At 36.9% G+C, this 21,909-nt stretch overlaps 1 protein-coding gene across 12 annotated transcripts in view; it reads right to left on the bottom strand.

Moving 5' to 3' along the window:
* The window catches only part of mettl15 (methyltransferase 15, mitochondrial 12S rRNA N4-cytidine), a 305,277-nt gene that overhangs the window by 225,407 nt on the left and 57,961 nt on the right, over positions 1 to 21,909 (bottom strand). For all 12 annotated transcript variants that reach the window (XR_015494813.1, XM_087259611.1, XM_087259616.1 and 9 more), the window contains exon 3: positions 18,117 to 18,253. Coding sequence is in view for 11 of the 12 variants with exons in the window: in XM_087259611.1 (XP_087115737.1) it covers positions 18,117 to 18,253 (137 nt within the window). In the remaining variant the exon portion in view is untranslated. The remainder of the gene's footprint in view (positions 1 to 18,116; positions 18,254 to 21,909) is intronic.

Genomic DNA, 21,909 nt, shown 5'->3' with positions numbered 1-21,909 from the left:
TGTGCATATGATTATAGAATTTATCATATGTGTGAATGTATAGTGTGTCACCTGTGTATATTTATAGAGTGTGTATATGTATAGACTAGGTTATTAATCAATCTCATACAAAACTTGACGTATTCAAAGACCCTAAAGATAGATTGTCATCATAATATACAGTGGTATTATCAAATTGAGCCAATTTTATGCAAAAGGGTTTATTATTACAACAACTATATTATTTCAAATGTATACATATGACTTCAGTAATATAAAAATCACTTTAACTATATTGGAATCTTCTTACTTTGGTGTCTTTTCATTTATTTTTGCAACTCATCCCCTAAAACATGTAATGTGCATCATGTAAAGTACTGTTACCTAGGATAAAACAACAGAGCATGATGTGATATAAAACACAAACACAAATCATGGAAAATATTACCCATAAACAATATTTGTATTCAACAAAATTTCCAATCAAACTGTCAAATACAATAAAGATAAATGATTCATGTTGAATGTTATAGCTATGAAATTAACCTATAGTAAGACAAATGGGTGAAATTAACCCCAGAAAAATGAAAAATGCCAATTTTGACAGATCAGATGGAAATGACATTGCATCGGAAATGTTTTTGACATTTTAAACTTAAAAAAAGGTTTTCAAAATGTTCACAATGTCAGCAATTGAATGAACACCCATTAGTCATTGAATCATTCGGTCTATAGTGTCTGTTGTGCAGGGGCGAAGCAAAGGGGTCGTTTGGATCGCATACAGTTGCCCCCCAACCCAATCCCCCCTCCCCCCACCCCCAGCTCTTGTGGGAGCATCAAAATAAAGTGTTAACAAATATTAAGCAGACAGACAACTATACTCCAATAGCTATGTTTCCATCCAAAGATGCGAATTAAGCTCATGCGCACAACTGGAATATCACACACTTCACTGTCACTGAGATGGTACCTTTTAAAAAGGTGCAAATTTGTACCTAAAAGGCCCATATTACCTCAAGGGTAGAAATTAGTACCTAAAATGTACAAAAGTGTTTGAGGTAGCAATATTGACCTCAAAAGAACAAATGTGTACCTTTTGAAAAGGTAGCACCCCAGTGACAGCTTGCGTACCTTTACTTCTGAAGAGGGCATAAAACTTTTGTAAATAAAGCGCAGCTTTATAATAAACCACTCTTTGGCTTTGCTCCACCTATCCAATATGTCTATATGTCTTAAATATTCTGAAGCAGCAATACTGTTTTGTACTGTCATTATAGTTAGCATGGGATTCCCACGATTTTCTTTTTTTTCCCCAAAAAAATATTAAACATTCAGGAACTTTTTTATTTATTTCTTTTCACGTCATAAATAATTGTAAATCTGGCTACCGCAATAATCAAACCCTTGTGAACAACTGTGGTCAGAGACAAAGGCCCAATCCCAATTCTATTTTTGTACCCCTACCCCATCCCCTTAGCCCTTTCAACCGAGGGTTAAAGGAAAGGGCTTCAAAATTTAGCTCTAAGAATTGTGACAGCACTACATCACCTGCACACGTCATCATATGTTCTCCCGATCTCTTGCTTCATACTGTATGAGTTCAGATGATAGCGACTAACTGTAGTGATTCCATTTGTATTATTTTTTTGGTATTAATCTTCAGGAAATCACTGAAGCCATGTATTAAGTTATCGTAACGATCTAAAGTGCTAATAAGATCATACCAGTACTGTGCATTTACACAGTTTCCATATTCATTAATGTGAACACACCAAAACAACATTAACATTACAGCAGACACAGTAAAAGCCCATTCCCAGGTACTAGACTTTTCTGACAGGGTATTAGAGTGTCATCGAGTGTCAGAATGTTGTGGGACTGCTATACAGAAGTTATTATTAGGGATTATAGATCGCGAATAGATCGTTTTTATTTTAGTGTTTTTTATTTTTTAAAAGCATGACGGTAAAATACGAACGTGTTTATGAATATATTTAAACGCGTTTGTTTGTTGTAAAAATTCGTAATAATGACAAAAAATACTAATTAGTGGACCTCGTTAATTCCGGGTGCAGCTGGAGCTATTTTATTCTGGAAAATATTTCCTACCCCTTGGTTTCGAGTGTGGTCCTGAAAATTTTTCGTTTGAAGGGGTGTATACCCCTTGCCCTTAGCCCAACGCCTTCAAGCTAAAGAGAATTGGGACACCACTACCCCTTCACGGGCATGCGCAAAACGAGGGGTAGGGAAAAGGGGAAGGGCTAAGGGGTAGAATTGGGATTCGGCCAAAGTTCAAAGGACTATGTTCTCTGGAATGATCTCAAGTGGTGGACTTCCACAATCTGATTGAAACCACGTCATAGTTTATTTCCATAGAGTTGACCTTTTTTCAACTCAACTCGACGCCCACACCAGTGAAGACACATCAAGCCGCTTATCGCTGACGATTCCCATTGAAAATGATTGATTTCTGGCTACTTTGACTCTCTTGCCGCCGGTGATGTGAATGAACAGTTATTTGGTAAATTTGTTTCCATGATAGTTTATGCACATTTTTCTTATTGAATATTTTTTTAATGCAATTTTTATGTGCATTTTCGAAATGTATGCGCATCTATGCAAGCAAAGCTAATGATTGCTAGTAAACCTTGCAGCATTTCTAATTGTCTAGAGAACGCCTTAAGGGGATAATCAAAATAAAGCATCACCTTTTGCACACCCGTTAAAAGAAGATCATATATTTACAATAATATCAGCAGAATCTTTATGCATTGGCAAATTAGTATTTTCCATTTTTTAAATCTTTTTGGACCCAAGATAATGCTGCTTATGGCCACATGTAACAAATGCAATTACTTAATGAACATTAAGTGTCGTATCACATTACAGTACCGTCACCGCCATTTTTACAAAGACTCGCTCCGAGCTAAAGCTGGTTCAGCACATTCATTACCCCAGCCTACATACAGTAATCCTCTCTCTATCTCTCCATCTTCCTGTTATTCAGCACTCTTACTCTCGCCTCTTTTGCCTCCTAAAGCACTGTGGGGGTTTCCTAAGCTTTTCTGTGGCTCTGCAACCCACAGAATGATTTGAGAATATGCAAAACACTTACATAACAATTTTAAATTATTAACGTCTTTTTGTGGTTTAAACAGAGCATCAGAGATAGCAATGCCTTATGTAAGATCTTATATTATTAAAAAAAAGGGACATGCTTCATGGGTGTGTAGATATGTGTGAGTGAGTGAGCGTGCACCAAGTATGGCTTCATAATTGCTAAGAAACCAATCTATTAATAGTTTAACAACCCACAATACTGACATCATCTAAACTTAAAAGGGTAAAGCAAAAATATAAGTTAACTGGCACACTTGGTTTCATAACAATAGAGGTGGCCTCAGTTCCTTTAACTTCAGACGGGAAAAAATTTATTTAATGAAAAATGATCTGATAAAAACATTTAATTACACACTAGCGACAGGGACACTCAGACTCTCAAAGCTCCATTATTTAAGTAGGACAGGTAAACTGTCTGTTTCTGTGCAAATGCAAGAGTCGACATGAAAGGGACTATGAAATTAAGCACAAGCTACTGATAAACACTTGCCTTGCAGTTCTTCCCAGAACTAGCTGTAAATGATGCCCAATGATGCTGAAAAGCCTGAAATTCCCCATGACGTAGTTTGACATACACCAATGACAAAGCCAGAGAGCTTTAGAACAAAGATTGGAGATGCTTCTACAGTAGGTCTAATGTGAAGGCTAGTAAAAGACAAAATGCTATTAATATGTTGAATTATGAATTTAAGTTAATTCTTAGATGACATAATAATAGCAATAATAATAATAATAATAATAATAATAATAATAATAATAATAATAATAATACATTTTATTTGTAATGTGCTTTTCTCAAACTCAAAGCACTACAAGGCAAGGAACAATAAAACAGTTAAGTTACAAATTAATAAAATGACAGAGATGATACAAAATTAAAAGCAATGCTAAAAAGGTGAGTCTCAAGAAGCTTCTTAAAACAATCCAAAGAAACAGCATTCTTAATGGTTATGGGTAATGCATTCCATAATTTTTGGCGCACGCTAGCCTTCAAAAAGGCCCTACCACCCATGATGTTAAGTCTGAAACGTGGCTGGAGCAAGGTAAGTCCTGAAGCAGAGCAAAGACAGAGAACGGGAGTAAAAAGAGACACAAGATCACAAATGTAATCAGGAGCTAGCGTACTGCTTTGTAAGTTAAAATCAGAGTCTTAAAATCGATACCTGACCTAACAGGTAACCAATAAAGTTGCTGAAGAACAGAAGTAATGTGATGGCATGAAGATGTGTGAGTCAGAATAATAATAACAATAATTATTATTATAGTATTATTATTATAGTATAAATAATAATATATGATGATAATAATTGTTATTATTATTATTAGTAGTAGTAGTAGTGGTAGTGCAAGCGGTAATCATACAATTAGTAGTACCACAATTAAGCAACAATTAATTGTTATTAAAGTATTATCATTATTATTATTATTATTATTATTATTGTTCTGAGGCTGTGGCGCAGTGTGTAGCACTGTTACCTCACAGCAAGAAGGCCGTTGGTTCGACTCGGCTGGGTCATTTGGCATTTCTGTGAGACTTTGCATGCTCTTCCTGTGTTGGAGTGGGTTTCCGTAGGGTGCTCCGGTTTCTCCCACAAGTTAAAAAGACAAGTGCTGTAGGTGAATTGGTAAAGCTAAATTGTCTATAGTGTATATGTGTATATGGGAGAATGTATGGGTGTTTTCCAGTGATGGGTTGCAGCTGGAAGAGCATCCGCTGCGCAAAACATATACTGGATAAGTTGGCAGTTGATTCCACTGTGGCGACCCAAGGATTCTGCCACTAAAACACGAACTAACAAGACCAGAGTAGTCCAGACACTAGTCCTTTCATGTCTTGTATGTTGTGCTCTACTTGAGTTTTCTCGGGTTGAGCACTGCTTTTCTGCTCTTGTCAGTACCATTTGTGAGCTTGCTTGGGTCGTGCGTGTTCCCGCTTGATGCGGGCGGGTAAGGTCTGGGCGTGATTTTGATTGCGCACTCTCGTCCTGGTGTTCGTCTGTCTGCAGCGTGGTGTTTTATTCCCAGAATCTCAGTCTATTTGGTTTCGGTTGGCACTGGGATGAGACATGCACGCTGCGTGTGTGAGTGCACGGTGAGTGTTTACATTCATCGTGTACTCGTGTCTCGCATTCATGTACTCGCTCATTCATGTACCATTTTATGACTGTTTTGAGGATTAAATATAAGGGGTGACGGCACCTGTAATGAAAAGGAAGAGTAAACGCGCCATTATAATATTTATTTGAAAGTATTTTCGTGCCTAAGAGAGAGGTATGCACGTGCTTTAATGTTGTCATTTGAACACGCGGTTAATGAGTGTTCTCCTCATGTCTGCTGTCCTGTGCCAGCTCCTCGTTGTTTCCTACCTTGTCCTGTGCTCCAGCCCTGATCCATGTCAGCCTGCCCAGTCTAGTTTTGATTGGTTATTTGTTTTATTAATGTTTTCTCCTTTGGAGTAGTTTATTTTGCTGTTTATTATATTTTCACTATTAATAAATACCCATTTACCCTGCACTTGAGTCCTCGCTCCTTTTCCCTTCCTCAGATCGTGACAGATAATCACTGTTAAATGAAAATCGTTCATATCAATACTCTTACATGAGAATCAACACAGCAAAAGTCAAGATCTGAATTATTTATATTTTCTGATCAATTCGTGATAGATGAAAAATAGATGGATGCAGAAACTTCCAGACATCTTTGATAAATAATCAAAAAAACAACCATTTCCCACTGGCACGATGTCGCCTGACCTGTGACCTTATCATATGTAAGAGTCCACAATGTCATGTCGAGATTGACTTATTTCCTTGAACATATGGCACTAGAGAACACTGACAGATTAGTGATGTGTGCAGAATACGGATGTGACAGAATATGCGGCGAGGACGTGCTTAGACCGACCGGATTACTAGTCATTAAAAATAGCACATTTGGCTAAAAACAGAAGCTGAGACCATGTTTTGGAGATTAAAGCATAACCAGCAATTCATTTTAAAGCGTCGTCCATACCAGTAAAGGAAGAGAGAGAGAGAAAGAAAGAACAAGTCCATTGTGACCTCACGTAGCCAAACAAATGAAGCTTGAAATATTCCCCAGCACCAAGCTGCCTGACTCTTGTATCTACGTCACTGAGGTCCGAGACAAGATGTTGATTGACTGCATTCAGCAGGGGAGCAGAGAGGAAAATGTACAGGACGGGGTGGGGGGGTTGAATGCAGTCAGTCACATAGACACAAACACACTGACAGCCAAGGTCCCAAACTTATCAAGTAGGTGAATGGCGAATCGAGGCCACTTGGGCCTGACCTCAAAAGACAGAAGAAAGAGACATTTTAACAGACCAACAACCTGAGAAGAAAAAACTACAGTGTCTCCTTCAGTGCAAAAAAAAAAAAAAAAAAAAACTGATATTTTTCTTTTTATTGTGTCGTGACATGCGAAACGTGTTTTCTTAATGGGTAATCAACCAGAGAAAAAGTCAAAGGGTACCTATTTTACAAAAAAAAAAAATAAAAATAAATATATATATATATATATATATATATATATATATATATATATATATATATATATATTTTTTTTTTTTTTTTTTTTTTTTAAGGGTACCTATTTGTCTACAAAAGACTTATGTTGACATGTTGACATACACTGCTTTATGGATATCTGTTGTGTTACTGTACAAAATAAACCTGATTTAACATCCACAAACCGGCATTGATAGGTCTTCTTTTATAATTGTACATGACACACAGCTGTGGTGATGAAGACGGAAAAATCACTATGATTTTACATGCACTGTTTCAAAAGCGTTGATGATCACAGAGCGCTGAACAGATCTTTAAATCCTGGTTGCTTTGTGCACATGCTGTCTTGTTGATATGATTATATGCGCTACTACCGACAAGTTAATATGCGGCTGTTAAAAAAAATGGTGGGCGGGGAAACCGCACTCCTATGTCACGTTGTGGTGGGCCTCAAAATGGGAGGGATTTAGATCCTATTTTAATGGCAGAAAATACTTATTGACTTTATATAATACCAATATGACTGTGTCATGATCGGTACCCTTTAATAAGAAAACTTTAAAACTACACTAAATCAAATAGTTTAAGCATGTGCTGTGAGCTACTGCCAGACATTGTTAACATTTCTAGCAGGATTTGTAATCTTTCAGTTTCTTCTTTCATTGACCATGGGAAAAGTGAAAATCTCCTACTAAAAGACTTTCATTAAGTCCTAATAGACAATTTTCAAGGAGATCACGTTTATGACACTGTTATGTGTATCGCTCACGTGGTGCTAAGACGACAGAAGGTCTGTATTCTGACAAAAGTAAAACATATCTTGATGTTATTAATTTATTTACTTGCTAAGTGTTAAAGTGACAAGGAGGTACTGAGGCAACAGAAGGTACTGAAATCATCAATGACGTGGTTCCCTTGGAGCATGACTGTAATTCTGCGTCTGATTAAGACTGTTTAAGGGAACAGACGCCAATGTCTTAACACCTTGCCATTTCAATCCTCTCATAAGAACTTGGAGAAGCAAACATGTGATGAGCATTGCTCAAAATGAGAGAAGAGTGAAAAGGATTCAAAGGGCAAGCAAAGCCTGGTTTGATATCAGCCCTACTGTCGGCTGTGCAAGCAGATGATTTGCTAAGAAAGAGAAGTGAAAAAACAGGAGATGAAGGAAAAAGAAAGAAAACTATGAAAGGAGAGGAAACAAGAGAGGGAGATGAAGAGATGAGAAAATACTACAGGAAGAAAGAGAAGAGAAAAGAGAAGAGGAGATCAAGTAGAAGAGGGGAAAAGTAGTAAGGAAAAAAGAGGGAATGAGAGAGACAAAAAAAGACATAGAGACAAAGATATGAGTAGAAGAGACCAGATTAGACATGGAGAAAAGACAAAGACAAGAAGTAGAGACAAGAAGAAAAGATGAAATGAGATATGAAAAAGAGACAATTTAAGACAACAAGAAGAGACAAGGAGAGGAAACTAAAAGAAAAGAACAAGAGACTTTGAAGAGATTCAGAAGAGGCAAAGGAGCAAGAGGAAAAGAGACTAAATTAAGCAAAAAAATAAAAAATAAAAAGCCTAGTGAACAAAAGAAGATACTATATGACAGGCCTGTAGCCAGGGGAGGTTCGGGTGGTTTGAAAGACCCACCCTTCACTGACAAAGGTCTAGAATTTGTTCCATACATGAGCTCCTTTGTCCTAATTTGACTGCTACATTGTTAAAAAAAAAAAAAAAAAAAAAAAAACTGTAATTTTACGGTTTATTTCCAGGTGCAGGAAATAAACTGTAAAATAACGGACATTAACTTACAGACATTTACAAAAAATGTAAATTTAAGAAAAGTTTTGCTATTTAATTTCTGTTTTTTTATAGTACATTTCTGTAATTTAACGTCTGTTTTTACAGTTTATCTCAGGCACCCCAGCTAAAGCACCAAAAGTGACTAGTATTAAAATTTATTTGAATACTATTTTGGCTATTGTTGTTATCCATACATTTTTTAATGAACTTTTTTTGGTTATGATGAACATCTGACAATCTATTTCAGCTAAAATAGGGCTTAAAATGTCACTAAAATTTAGTTTTTAAATCTAATAATTACATAGAAGCCTAAATGAGGCAAAAATGTCCATGTCATGAAAAAAGAACCACCCCATTCACGAGGCTTGCTAAGGGCCTGTATGATATAAGGAAAAGGGACAAGGAGAACAGACGAGATGAAACAAGGAAAGACAAGATGAAACGAGGAAGAGAGACAAAATGAGACAGAGAAGACATGAGTCAAGAGTTGCTTTTCCACTACTAGACAGAATTCATCTGTTTGTTTAACCGGCATACTCTGTGCCCATTTGTCCTGTCAATATTCTGTTAACAGAATTTTTTGTAATATAATACAAATGTGTCATACATTGGCTTGGTAATGAAAAACATAATGTAAACAACGATATGGATGATGACAGGGTATTTCTATTTGTCTTACTTCCTTTTTTAATGTTTACTTGAATAACAAAAGTAGTTAGTTGAATAACATTGCCTCACAGCAAGAAAGTGTCTGGTGAAGGAGCTTCAATTGGTAACTTTTGTTTTGTGTTTACCTTATAATTAAAGTTGAAGCACATCCACCAGCTCCCGCCTCTTAATGTGCGAGATTTAACTACTTATACATTAAGGTAGCGTTTAGAAAAAACGAAACACCAGTGAAGAAACACGGCACAAAGGAATATAAAAACCTCACTGCCAGCTAGTGTTTCGAAAGTGTTATTGCAGGACAATATAAACAGCAAGCTGAAGTATGTGCCGTGCAAGGCATGTGCGGTGGGTCACAGCGATTGCTTGATGCAGAAGTATAAACCAGAGGCCAAAGGAAAATGAATGAATCAATGAATAAATGAACGAACAAAAAAGAAATAAATAGCATGGTTCCGCATGGACAACTATGAAGAAAGTGGCACCCAGGCAACAGAGTGCCAACATCATGGGCCAATGCGTCTTACCAGATCAGCACTATTGTCTAAATTGTGCTGCACTCTTCCGGGCTTATGTGGAAACACAACTGGAACCGTACCTGACTGTTCTTAGAATGGCACAGCGCAATATTATAAGAAGTGGCTAAGGGGAAAAGGCAAAAAGAGATGAGAAGCAAAGATAAGAGGAGACAAGGAGGAGAGACAAGGAGACAATAAGGAGAGATTAGATGAGACAAGGAGAAGACAAGTTGAGACAAGATAAGAAGATGAGGCAAAAAAAAGACAAGATGCAAATAAAGACATGAGAGGAAATGAGAAAAGGCGATAAGAAACAGTGAAGTGAGTGGAAAAGAAGAGATGATAGGACAAAAAAAGAGAAGACCAGAGAGAGGATAAGAAAACAGGAGAGGGAAAATTAAGAATTAACTTTCTCCATGGAAATGTGCACAACTTTTGCCATTAGCTACATTAAATACATACAAACATATACATACATATCAAAAAGGGCCATAAGCACTCAAACTATTCAAAGGGAAGTACTTTAGAGCAGCCATATATGAGGTGTATCTGTTAGCTTTTGGATGTGGTGTAGGGCAGTGGTTCCCAACCTGGGGTCCGCGCCCCCCTAAGGGGGGCGCCAGAGTTCACAAGGGGGGCGCGGGAGAGGATAAGTGTTGAGGTAGAAAAAGGCATAAAAATGCTCCACTATTTTATAGGGCTGTACAATTAATCGAAAATCCGGTTTCGATTTTAAACGATTATAAAAAAAGCATTAATCGAGATAAAGTTTATTGCATCATAAACCGCCCCCTTTCCAGTTGTTCACGTTTGTTGCTTCTAAAAGTGCGAAAGACCGCGTGCTTATTTGTGTGTGCAGCAAGCACACGCAGTCAGAAGCATGCGGCCGGTCAGCATTCGGTCTCATTCGCACACTGAGACGAGCAGCGGAGCGCAGACATCTAAAGTCATCTTAACGTGAGCGCATTAATGGTCAAATAGGTGTCAAAACGCGGTGTTTAGTGATTATTTATATTAACCCTGATTTGTGTAATAAACAAACGAGTTGAGGATCAAAAGACGTGAAAGAGAAACCATTAAAGAGACAGTGTGAAATATTCCCGCTGCCGCCTGTTTTTATCATTAATCAAACAATGACAAAATCCCTCACTAGTCTTGACTGAAGGACTGCTGTAGCTAAAGTGTTTTTCTTACATTGAAGATGCTTAAATCACAGTTTGTTTAATATTTTTATTCTATTGTATTTATTTCTCTTTCCTTTGCAAGGTGGAAATAACTGTATGAATACACTTGAAGTCAGAATTATTAGCCCTCCTGAATATTAGCAACCATTTTCCTGCCCAATTTCTGTTTAATGGAAAGAAGATTTTTTTAAACTTATTTCTGAACATAATAGTTTTGATATCTCGTTTCTAATTACTTATTTCTTTTATCTTTGCTATGATGACAGTACATAATATTTTACTAGATATTTTTCAAAATACACACATTCAGATTAAAGTGCAGTTCAAAGGCTTAATTAGTGTAATAAGGCAAGTCATTGTATGACAGTAGTTTATTCTGCCGACAATCAAAAATATATATTGCATAAGGGGGCTAATAATATTGAAGTTAAATTGGTTTCAAAATATTTAAGCCTGTTTTTATTCTAGCTAAAATAAAACAAATAAGCCTAGAAGAAAAATATTATAGGAAATACTGTTAAAATTCCTTGCTCTGTTAAACATAATTTTGGGAAATATTTCTAAAAAAAAAATTCTCAGGAGCGCTAATAATTTTGACTTTAACTGATAATCGTTTTGAATAATCGTGATTACAATTATGACCAAAATAATCGTTATTATGATTTTCCCAAAATCAAGCAGCCCTACTATTATATATGTATTTTCAAGTACTAAAAAAAATCAAAATCAAAACATGCTTAAAATTCCAACATAATAGTAAAAATAATTAAAATAAATAACTTTAAATAATTATTTAAATTTTGCTCACGCAATTTGCTTGTCCAACGTGTCGTAAAGGCAAAATCAAAACAAAAATGGCAGAGAAACGTAAATGCAGTGGTTCTTCAGAGACGAAGAAAAAGATTAGACAAAGATTAGTTTTATTGAAGGCCAAGACAAGTTAAAATGATTAATTTATATTTTCTATACATATTATATATTAATATTACACAAACACACATACAGTATATATATATATATATATATATATATATAGACAGTACAAATGTGTGAGCGTGCGTGTGTATTTATATGGTAGGGGGGCTCCAATGTTTGTATATGTTCATGGGGGGGGCCCCAAAGAAAAAGGTTGGGAACCACTGGTGTAGGGGGTGCTTACCCTGTCTGTGTGGGACTAGGGATGCAACGATTGTACATTTCGGTTGTACGATTATAGTATGAAGAATAATCACACTTTCACGGTTTTCACGATTATTATGCATTTCTTAATTTCAAAATACTAATAGTTTAGAAAATCACATGAAAACTCTTTATATTTTATAAGTGTTATTTATTGTTGCTCAGTAACCAAATAATACAGCACAAAATAAAAAAACAAACAAACAATAGTCCATTTCTCTTTAGGCTTAAAAATAAGTGTAAAAAAGTTGATATTTAAACATAAGTAATGTTTTACACTAAAAATAAACTGCAAAACAATTATTAAATAAAAAAAAACAATAACTAAAAAAAATTTTATTTGTTGAATAAACTACATAAAATATATATTAGCTATGTTCTTCGAAGCCCTTATAAAGTCAAGGGCTGCTGAACCTCTGTCTTCGATCAACTATATGACAAAATTGTTTGATATTTTTTCATTTTGTATTTTTATTTTTGGACCAGAGCAAAATGTATATATTCCATACAAAGAAGCCTATGAAGCTGAGCGGTCTGTTCTTGTCACGTGACTCACAGTTCGCTCACGGCTTTCTAAAAACTTCTGTTGTTTTTGAGTAGTAAGTGCGCCAGGAAAGCTATATAAACTATGTGCCTCTATTGGAAATAACAAACTTGTGTGCCCGAAAGACGTGATTTGTGAATGGCCCTAATGTGCAGTGTGGAAGAGATGTCAGTTGATAGCCTCAGCCAGCTAATCCAGTGTACAAGTGTATTAAGCCACCTTTCCACTGCACACAACATTTGAACACAACTGTCGGAATATGCCCCCCTGTGACTGTCACACAGAATTTTAAGTTTTGTCGTGCATCATGGGAGAGAAGCTGTTCTCCAAGTCCAAAATAAAGGAGTGTAAAAGCAAGAGCATTTATTCTCTGTGCATTCACCATGGTTGAACTTGAAACTCATAGATCGCAAAATTTTTTGGAGGGAATGTGGAGACAACATAAAAAATTATATATTTTCCATTACTCATTTATGAATACAAATGTTTTTTTTTAAATATAAACAGTTTTTCTGATTCAAAAAATAATGAAAAAAAAAAAGCATTTCTCATCTCCAGTGCACGGACCTGCTTGGACATCACTGGAATACATAACACCTGGTGGACTGGTCGCGTAGAGTTTAGTCGCAGGACTTCAAATATTTTAACGTATCCTCAGCTAAAATCGGATCAGAATTTTCCGCATACGGATATGATTGGAACTCCACGCAGTTTCCTGGACTACTCTCCATTGGAAATGAATGACTTCCAGCAACTTTAGGCTCAATGTACAAGCTCTGAACTTTAAACTAGGGCACAGTCGACATAACTTTTTTTAGTTGTAGCAGTTTTGTTCTATGCAGAAACGCAGTGTTGAAAAGCCTTTATGATTAATTAACCATGACAAATTAAAGTACGGTTAATAGTGAAATCGGTTAATCTTTGCATACTTATGTGGGACCTACTGCCCCAGTATAGTGACAGAAACTCTATATGTAAATATTCTGCCCTGACTTTCTGTGGCCATTAAAAATTCCATAATATAATTCTATACAAATGTGTCATTCATTGTCTTGGTAATGTATTCCATTTATGTATTCCATTTATAATTCAAATAATTCCTATTAATTAAATTGGATCTACCACCATCTCTCCATAACTGATGTGGTGAGCGTGGTTGTGGGGTGGTTACCATCACATTATCTAGGCATGACATACCTTTACACTTTTTTTGGGATATATGGGAGTTTTTTATTATGCGTATTTCTAATTCCCAATATAAATTTGCACAATGTAAAGGGTAATAGAAACACAGCTAAAAGTTGCGACAAGTGTATGGAAGAAAAAGCACGAAGATTGGAGAGAAGGAGATATGAGAAATAATAAAAACAAGTGCTGACAAGTGATGAGGTCGATTTAATTGACACAAGATGACAGAAGAAGAGACAAGATTATAAGGAGAGGAGATGAGACAACAAAATAAGAGATAAGATCAAAAGAGGTGATAAGGTGAGAGAAAATACGGAAGAAGAGAGGAAAGGAAAAGAGAAGATGAGGCAAGCACAAAGAGAGGTGAGTAGAAAAGAGAAGGAAGAGGAGAGAGAATACAAAACAAGATGGAAAATAAGGAGAGCAGATGAATAGAAAAGAAGAGGAGGAGAAAGGAGAGAAGACGAGAAGACGAGAGTAGAAGTGAGGAAAGAAGAGGAGCTGAGAGAGAGATGATTGCGTGGGCTGCCTGCTCCTCTTACACAGCCATCCAATAATATTGGCTAATTGCATGATTTCTTCAGCTTCTCCAGCCTCTCATCATGAGTGGGAGTCAAAGGCCTCATTGGTGGAGTATATAGCTGCTGACAGAATAGCTTGTCCTGATTCTCTCTCTCTCTCCCTCTCTCATTCCTCTCTCCTACGTTGGTTTCTGTAGCAGCGGTCCCTCTGAGACAGGTTTCCCCGGAATCCACGTAAAGAGGTATCTCTACCCACGCTGCAGAGTCAGGAACATCTCATTTGGAGCTTTTTTCAGTGCTGCCTCATGCACACGCGCACACACCACACGCCCGCAAAGCCCTCATGCCTGCTCCTCTGGTTCTCTTTTATTAAACACTAGCTCTACTTCTCTCTCTCTCTCCTCATCCTACACTCTCGCACGCAGGAAACAGGGGAACCTGCGTGGGTGGCAGCGTCTCTCCCTGTCATTGAAGCCTTAGGCCCCGTTGACAAATGAGACGCTGGGGCCTTTCGACTGAGCGTGGGTGAGAGCGGGGATTCTGTATCTGCACTGGAGAATCTCTCTCACACACACTCATAAACAAAACCAAAGAGCCCCGTGACCGTCACCCACTGGTTCGCAACGGGCATGGAACAGGTCACAGGTATTAAAGACACGTGTCGAGTTTCCCCCGACAGTTTAAATGCCTCAAAACTAATGATTCATTCACATATTTAACTCAGAAAGATGTGTGAAGAAGAATCTGTTGAGGTTTGTTCTTCACCTGAAGTGCAAATTAATTTGGCAAGTCAAACATCACTTTTCACTACTTTCATTTTAATTATTGGTCTGTGCAGCACAGAGGAGCAGGAAGAAATATAATTATAATATTTAATAGGCATGAAATGTCACATATTCTTACCAAAAACTTTTACACACACACACACACACACACACACACACACACACACACACACACACACACACACACACACACACACACACACACACACACACACACACACACACACACACACACACATATATATATGTATGTATCAGGGCTCGAAATTGTGACCATTTTGGTCACATATGCGCCGAAAATTTAATCTATGCGACCTCATAATATATTTGATAGCATTTATGTGACCTGTTTTAATGGTTGTAGTGCGACCTGTTTTTTTTTTTCTTTTTTTCTAAAAACATGCTGAATCGGTCTTCCCTTTCGCTATATTGTTTGTCAGCTGTCAATCACTCAAGACTTTCTGCTGTCAGATGACAGGGAGCTTTTGTGACCGCCGGGAATGCAAACGATTGAAAAGTGAAAAGCACACCAAATCTAGATGCGTTGCATTCACTGCAAGTTTAGCGCAAATGTTCGCTTAACGTAAAATCGAACACTTTACACACCATGGCCAAAGAAGCTCGCCTTTATGTTTAAACTGATGCGGTTTATAACAAAGAACGGTATTGCGCCAGTGGTCATCGGGACAATCCTGCTCTGCCCTGCTCATTTATTGTGTCGGCTGACTCGCCAGCTTTCCACAAACAGAAAAATGTAAATCAGCTCATAACAAGACTGAGCATTTACAGTGACACAAACCGAAACTTTTAAAAGTGAGACTTTTCTTCCTTTCTTTTGTCCGTTCTTTCTTGAGATGTATATTATTTTTTTATTTAATCACTGATGACTGTTTTGCAGCTTTCAGCCTTAAATTGATTGGTTTATCATAATCTTTTGTTTGTTTTGTAGCAGAAATAGTATTTATTAAATTGACATGCATATAAAAACAAGAGTACAAAATAAATATTTATTACTGCAATGCTTCATTTTTGTTTGATGCAAAGTTGCAAACAATATATTTATTTTTCATAAAGTAACAGTATGACTTTATATAGCAGATAACTCGCACTCAAACACATTCAGGGCATGATCATGAGAAATGTAATTTATTGTTAGTATTATTGATATCATCATCATCATTAATATTTTATATTTATTAGACATTCATTTTGAATTATTGCACAAATATGAATTCATCTAAGCATTAGTTATTTAGTTGTTTCGGGTATTTGTTAGTCCTATTTGATGTTGTTTTTAAATACAATAAATCACTTAATATACAGTTTGCAGCGGTGCTTATTCATTTCGATGGGTGCTCCTAAACTTTTTCTGATGCTCCTAAATATTTAAAATTGGGAGCACCAGTGTATATATATATATATATAAATTTTGTAGTTTTTGTATTTCACTTGAATTTAAATGTATTATGTTACTATTTCAAAAAACACTTTGATGACTAAAATATTATTTTAACAAATATATATGTTTAACAAATGTATATAAATATAATATAATATATAATTATATTATATATTATATATATATTATATTATATTATTATATATATATATATATATATATGCCATCCAAACTTGGTATCCAAATTTGGTATCCAAACAGTTGGAACAAAAAAAATAAAAAAACAAAGTTAAAAGAAATGAAAGTCAATAGTGACCAATCATTCTGGAAGTGAAGTGCTAGAAGTGAGTACACAATAATATTATTAATAAAAATGATTACCCCTCGTGTAAATTTTAAATTTATTCTAAAATATTTGCTATTTAATGAAGAGATTTTTCCCACATATTTTTAAACCTAATAAATTTCATAACTAATTTATAACAGTTAATTTCTTTTGTCTGTGCTATGATTACAGTGCATAATATTTTACTAGTTATTTAGCAAGATACTAGTATTTAGCAGTGTAATTGGCAGAGTAATTAAGTGTAATTAAAAGGCTTAATTAGGTTAATAAGGTTAAATAAGCAATTTAGGATAATTAGGCAAGTCATTGGACAACAGTGGACTGTTTTGTTAGTCATTTATTAAAAAAAGATATTTCTTAAGAGGGCTAAATTTACTGATCCTACAATTTTTTTTAAACATTTAAAAACGGCTTTTATTTCAACCAAAATAAAAGAAAAACGGTAAAAATTTCCTTGCTCTGTTAAACAGAAACACTTGGAATATCTTTGAAAAAATATTTACATTTAGAGGATGAATAATAATTTTGTCTGCAACCGTGTGTGCGTGCGTGTGTGTGTGCGTGTATGCCACAGCCATATTGTCCTGCAGCCCAAGACCGGTTACTCACTGAAGCTAAGCAGGGGTGAGCCCGGTCAGTACCTGGATGGGAGACCACATGGGAAAACTAGGTTGCAGTTGGAAGTGCTGTTACAGAGGTTAAACCGAGGTCCTGACTCTCTGTGAAGAGTAGGGGTGTAACCCTGGTGTCCTGGTAAAAAAAGTCCCTCCATCAGCCCTTACTGATCATGGCCTCCCAATCATCCCCATCCACTGAATTGGCTTTATCACTGTCTCTCCACTCCCCCAATAGCTGGTGTTTGATGAGCGCACTGGCGCTATAGTCCTGTGGCTGCCGTCGCATCATCCAAGTGGAGAGACCCCCCCTCATGATTGTGAAGCGCTTTGGGTGTATGGCCATACACAATAAATGCACTATATAAATACACAATACATCACATATATATATATATACACACACATACACACATTTGTTCTTGTTGTTTTGTTTAATTTTGATAATTGTACTTGTTCTAACCCTGTTTGAGTTTTTTGTTAGGTTAAACACCAAATGCGTTTTTTTCAAGAAAGCTAAAAACCTGTAAACATTGACTGCCATTGTTCTGTTTCTCCTAGTATATAAGTCAATCACAGGTTTTGAGCTTTCTTGAAAACATCTTTTGTGTGAAACAGAATTAAAAATGGTTTGGGACCACTTGAGTGTGAGTAAATAGTGAATAAATGTAATTGGGTAAATTATCACTTTAAGATGAGTCCAGCACTCTGCATGGAAGGGGAATCAGTATGTTTAAAGTGTAACTCACTGGTATTCTTCAGCTAATTGTTGGGCCATTCGGAAAGCTGTGGGGTCACGATCTGCAGCCACCACCGTTACACCAGGAACTGACTGCAGAATTGCCTTCGAGTGACCTCCGGCCCCAAAGGTTAAGTCCAGAACAATCTGTTGGACACAGACAAAAAAACAGACGAGAATCAGAAACCTAAAATGCATTATCCATGATAAAAACTACTTTCGGCTTGAACAAAGCTACTCAATGTTCAACCAGACATTGATTTTGCTCTAAATAACGAGCCCGCTGTCCATAAAGTTTGTCGCTACTTTTCAAAGCGGTCGGAAAACACATTTGCGCATTCTCTCTCTTCTTCCTCTCTTCTTTACAAACAGGCACGCTCACACCGGAGACACTATCCTGTGTTCTCACTCAAAAGTCAATGCATGAGTCATCGTCTCTCCTGTTGAAAGCGTCTCAGTGGTTTCTTAGAGCCACAGTGGCAGCTACACCTCGGGTCCATTTCCCATGTCCATCCACCCACCTGCAAATCATACCCTAAACAATACCAATCCATCCTCAATAGCACCGACACTAAATATTTGCTGCTGAAATGCATGATCAAGCTCTCAATACCGATGATTCATTCACTTTTTTAACTTGTGTGAAACGTATGTGAAGAAGAAGCCACTGAGGTCAAGGTTTTTGTTTGTTTTCCACCTGAAGTGCCAATCAATTTGAAAAATCAAACCCCATTCACTGCTTCTTTCACACCGGTTACTGGTGGGAGAAGCCAACAATCCCAGAAAACAAACAAACAAATAAACAAGCTAAACAAATAAATTAATAAAAACTAAAACAAACATTTCTTAAAACCAATATAAGCATGTATATAAAAAATAATTTGCATTTACAATATAACTGAACAAAACTGACAAAGAAATTGACAATATTCACATTTAAACTAATTCAAACTCTTAACTAAAAACTACAATATTCGCTTGATAGTCAACTAATTGTAACCAACACAAATTTGAAATAACAAAATGACAAAAAAAACAATGGCTATGTTTACATCCAAAGATGCAAATTTAATTTAATTTATGTGCATACAGTAACTCGAATATCACATATAAGACATGCAAATAAAGCAGCGTTTCCTTCCAAGTAGTTAAAGAGAACAAAATAGTCACTTCCTGATTAACTGGTGCCAAACATCAAAAGTTAAAATGGAATTTGCTGCTGTAGGAGAACCTGCGTGAATCTTGCATTTTCAAAATAGATGCGCATCTAGCCGTTTTTCCATCTACCGTTTTTTTTATAACTTTGAATAAAACACGAAAAACTAATTTAAATAAAAACTACTAGAATTTTAAAATTACATGAGTCATACCAATATAGAAAAGCAATGCTTTATCTGTGTTAAACCTTTAAATTATTTAATTTTGTTTATCATATTTACTCAGAAGGTCGCTGGTTCAAGTCCTGGCTAGGTCAGTTGGCATTTCTGTGTGGAATTTGCATGTTCTTCCCGTGTTCCCGTGGGTTCCCTCCGGGTGGTCTGATTTCTCTCATAGTCCAAAGACATGTGCTAAAGGTGAATTGAATTGAACTAAATTGGCCGTAGTGTATGTGTGAGTGTATGGGTTTCCCAGTGTTGGGTTGCAGCTGGAAGGATAGCTGCTGTGTAAAACATATGCTGTATAAGTTGGCGGTTCATTCTGCTGTGGCAACCCCTGATGAATAAAAGGACTAAGCTGAAGGATAATAAATGCATGAACAAATTTTTGTTTATTTTAATAAAAACTGTGGACGTATTTGAAACAAGAAAATGACCAAAAAAAAAACAAAAAAAAAAAACAAAATTCCTAAAAGTTTAATTAAAACATGAAAAACTAATTAAAACCATAAATAAATTTTGGCTTCACCACAGAAACGTTCACATTACACATAAGACAGAAAAGCCAGGCAACACAAATAAATTCAATGTTATGACATAAATCACATTCAAAACAGGATTAACCCCATTCTTAATTAAAACTCAGCAAAACTCATACACCTTTTTCTTTATTTGAGGTTGCCTAAAAGGTCTTTTTGATGGCATGAGCTGAAATTTTATATTTAAGGAATGGGAAGAATCTTTAATAATGACGTGCTTTCTGTTTAATTTTCATTAAATTAAAAAATGTAAAATTTTCATTTTGTTGTCTTTGTGCTTTTCGTACAATTGCTGTTATTTATTAACCTTCACTATGTTGGTAAGTACAAATGAAATGCCTTAAGAAACATTTGAACATGACACACACAACATTTTTATTCATTCACTTATTTTCCTTCGCCTTAGTCCTTTTATTGATCAGGGGTTGCCACAGTGGGAAGAACCGCCAGCTTATCCAGCATATGTTTTACACAGCAGATGCCCTTCCAGCTGCAAGCCAGTACTGGAAAACAACCATACACTCTCACAGTGCGTTTACACTTGGCCCAAATGCCAGGCTCGAACCTAAGCTTGATTATCCCCCCTCAGTTGGTTTGTGTCCACACTGACTTTTTCCTTTAAAGCAACGTGCCAAAACGGAGACAGAGACATCCGCATATCACGATCATTCTGCTTTTACTGAATCTTTGGTTTTGATCCGAAACCAAAATACAGAAAGTCAATTGCATCTATCCGCCACAAAAACATAAAAGCATTCAGAAAATCATGCGATATCCGCAGTTGTTTTTGATGGAGACAATCAGACATTATCACTGTGTTTGCACTGGGTCAGTCCTGCTTGTCGCCGAGGTAGGTGATACACAGACATACACACAAATGAACGTAATAAAAACTAAAGTTTGTTGTACAGTTGGCGGATCACTTCCGTTATTTGTTACGATTGCATTTATATCAGAAGTAAACCGTTCCAGAGTATGCATGACCCGTACCCCAGGCCACCTCTTTCAGGTGGACTCAGGTACGGTTGCCACAGCCATATCACAATGCAGCTCAAGATTGACACTGAAGCTAAGCAGGGCAGAGCCTGGCAAGTACCTAGATGAAAGACCACATGGCAAAACTAGGTTGCTGTTGGAAGTGGTGTTAGTGAGGCCAGCATGGAGCACTCAACCTGCGGTCTGTGTGAGTCCTAATGCCCCAGTAAAGTGAAGGGGACTCTATACTGTCAGTGGGCGCAGTCTTTCAGATGAGATGTTAAACCGAGGACCTGACTCTCTGTGGTCATAAAAATCCCATGGCACTTCTCATAAAGAGTAGGGGTGTAACTGGCCTGGTGTCCTGGCCAAATTACCTCCATCCGCCCTTACCATCATGGCCTCCCAATCACCCCTATCCACCAAACTGGCTCTATCACTGTCTCTCCACTCCACCAATAGCTGGTGTGTGGTGAGCACACTGGCGTTGTTGTCCTGTGTCTGCCGTCACATCATCCAAGGGGATGATGCACACTGGTGGTGGAGTGGAGAGACCCGCTCATGATCGTTAAGCGCTTTGGGTGTATGGCCATACACAATAAATGCACTATATAAATAGACATTACATTACGGTTCACGGGTGCGCACCTGAGTTCAGAAGACAGCCTTCACGTTAGCTAAACGTAGCGTACTTTGACGTCAAACGATCCCGGGTGCGGACCAAAAGTGCTAGTGTGAAAGCACTCTTACAAGCACACGCATACACTTCGGCCAATTTAGTTTATTCCATTCCACTGTGGGGGAAACCGGAGCACCCGGAGGAAACCTACACAAACAAGGAAAACATGCAAACGCCACACGGATATGCCAACTGACCCAACTGGTACTCAAACCAGTGACCTTCTTGCTGTGG

Source organism: Danio rerio, chromosome 7 (assembly GCF_052040795.2).
Source record: "Danio rerio strain M-AB ecotype USA chromosome 7, GRCz13ab, whole genome shotgun sequence".
NCBI classification, from domain to species: Eukaryota; Metazoa; Chordata; class Actinopteri; order Cypriniformes; family Danionidae; genus Danio; species Danio rerio.
This window is presented reverse-complemented; position numbering and strand designations above follow the sequence as displayed.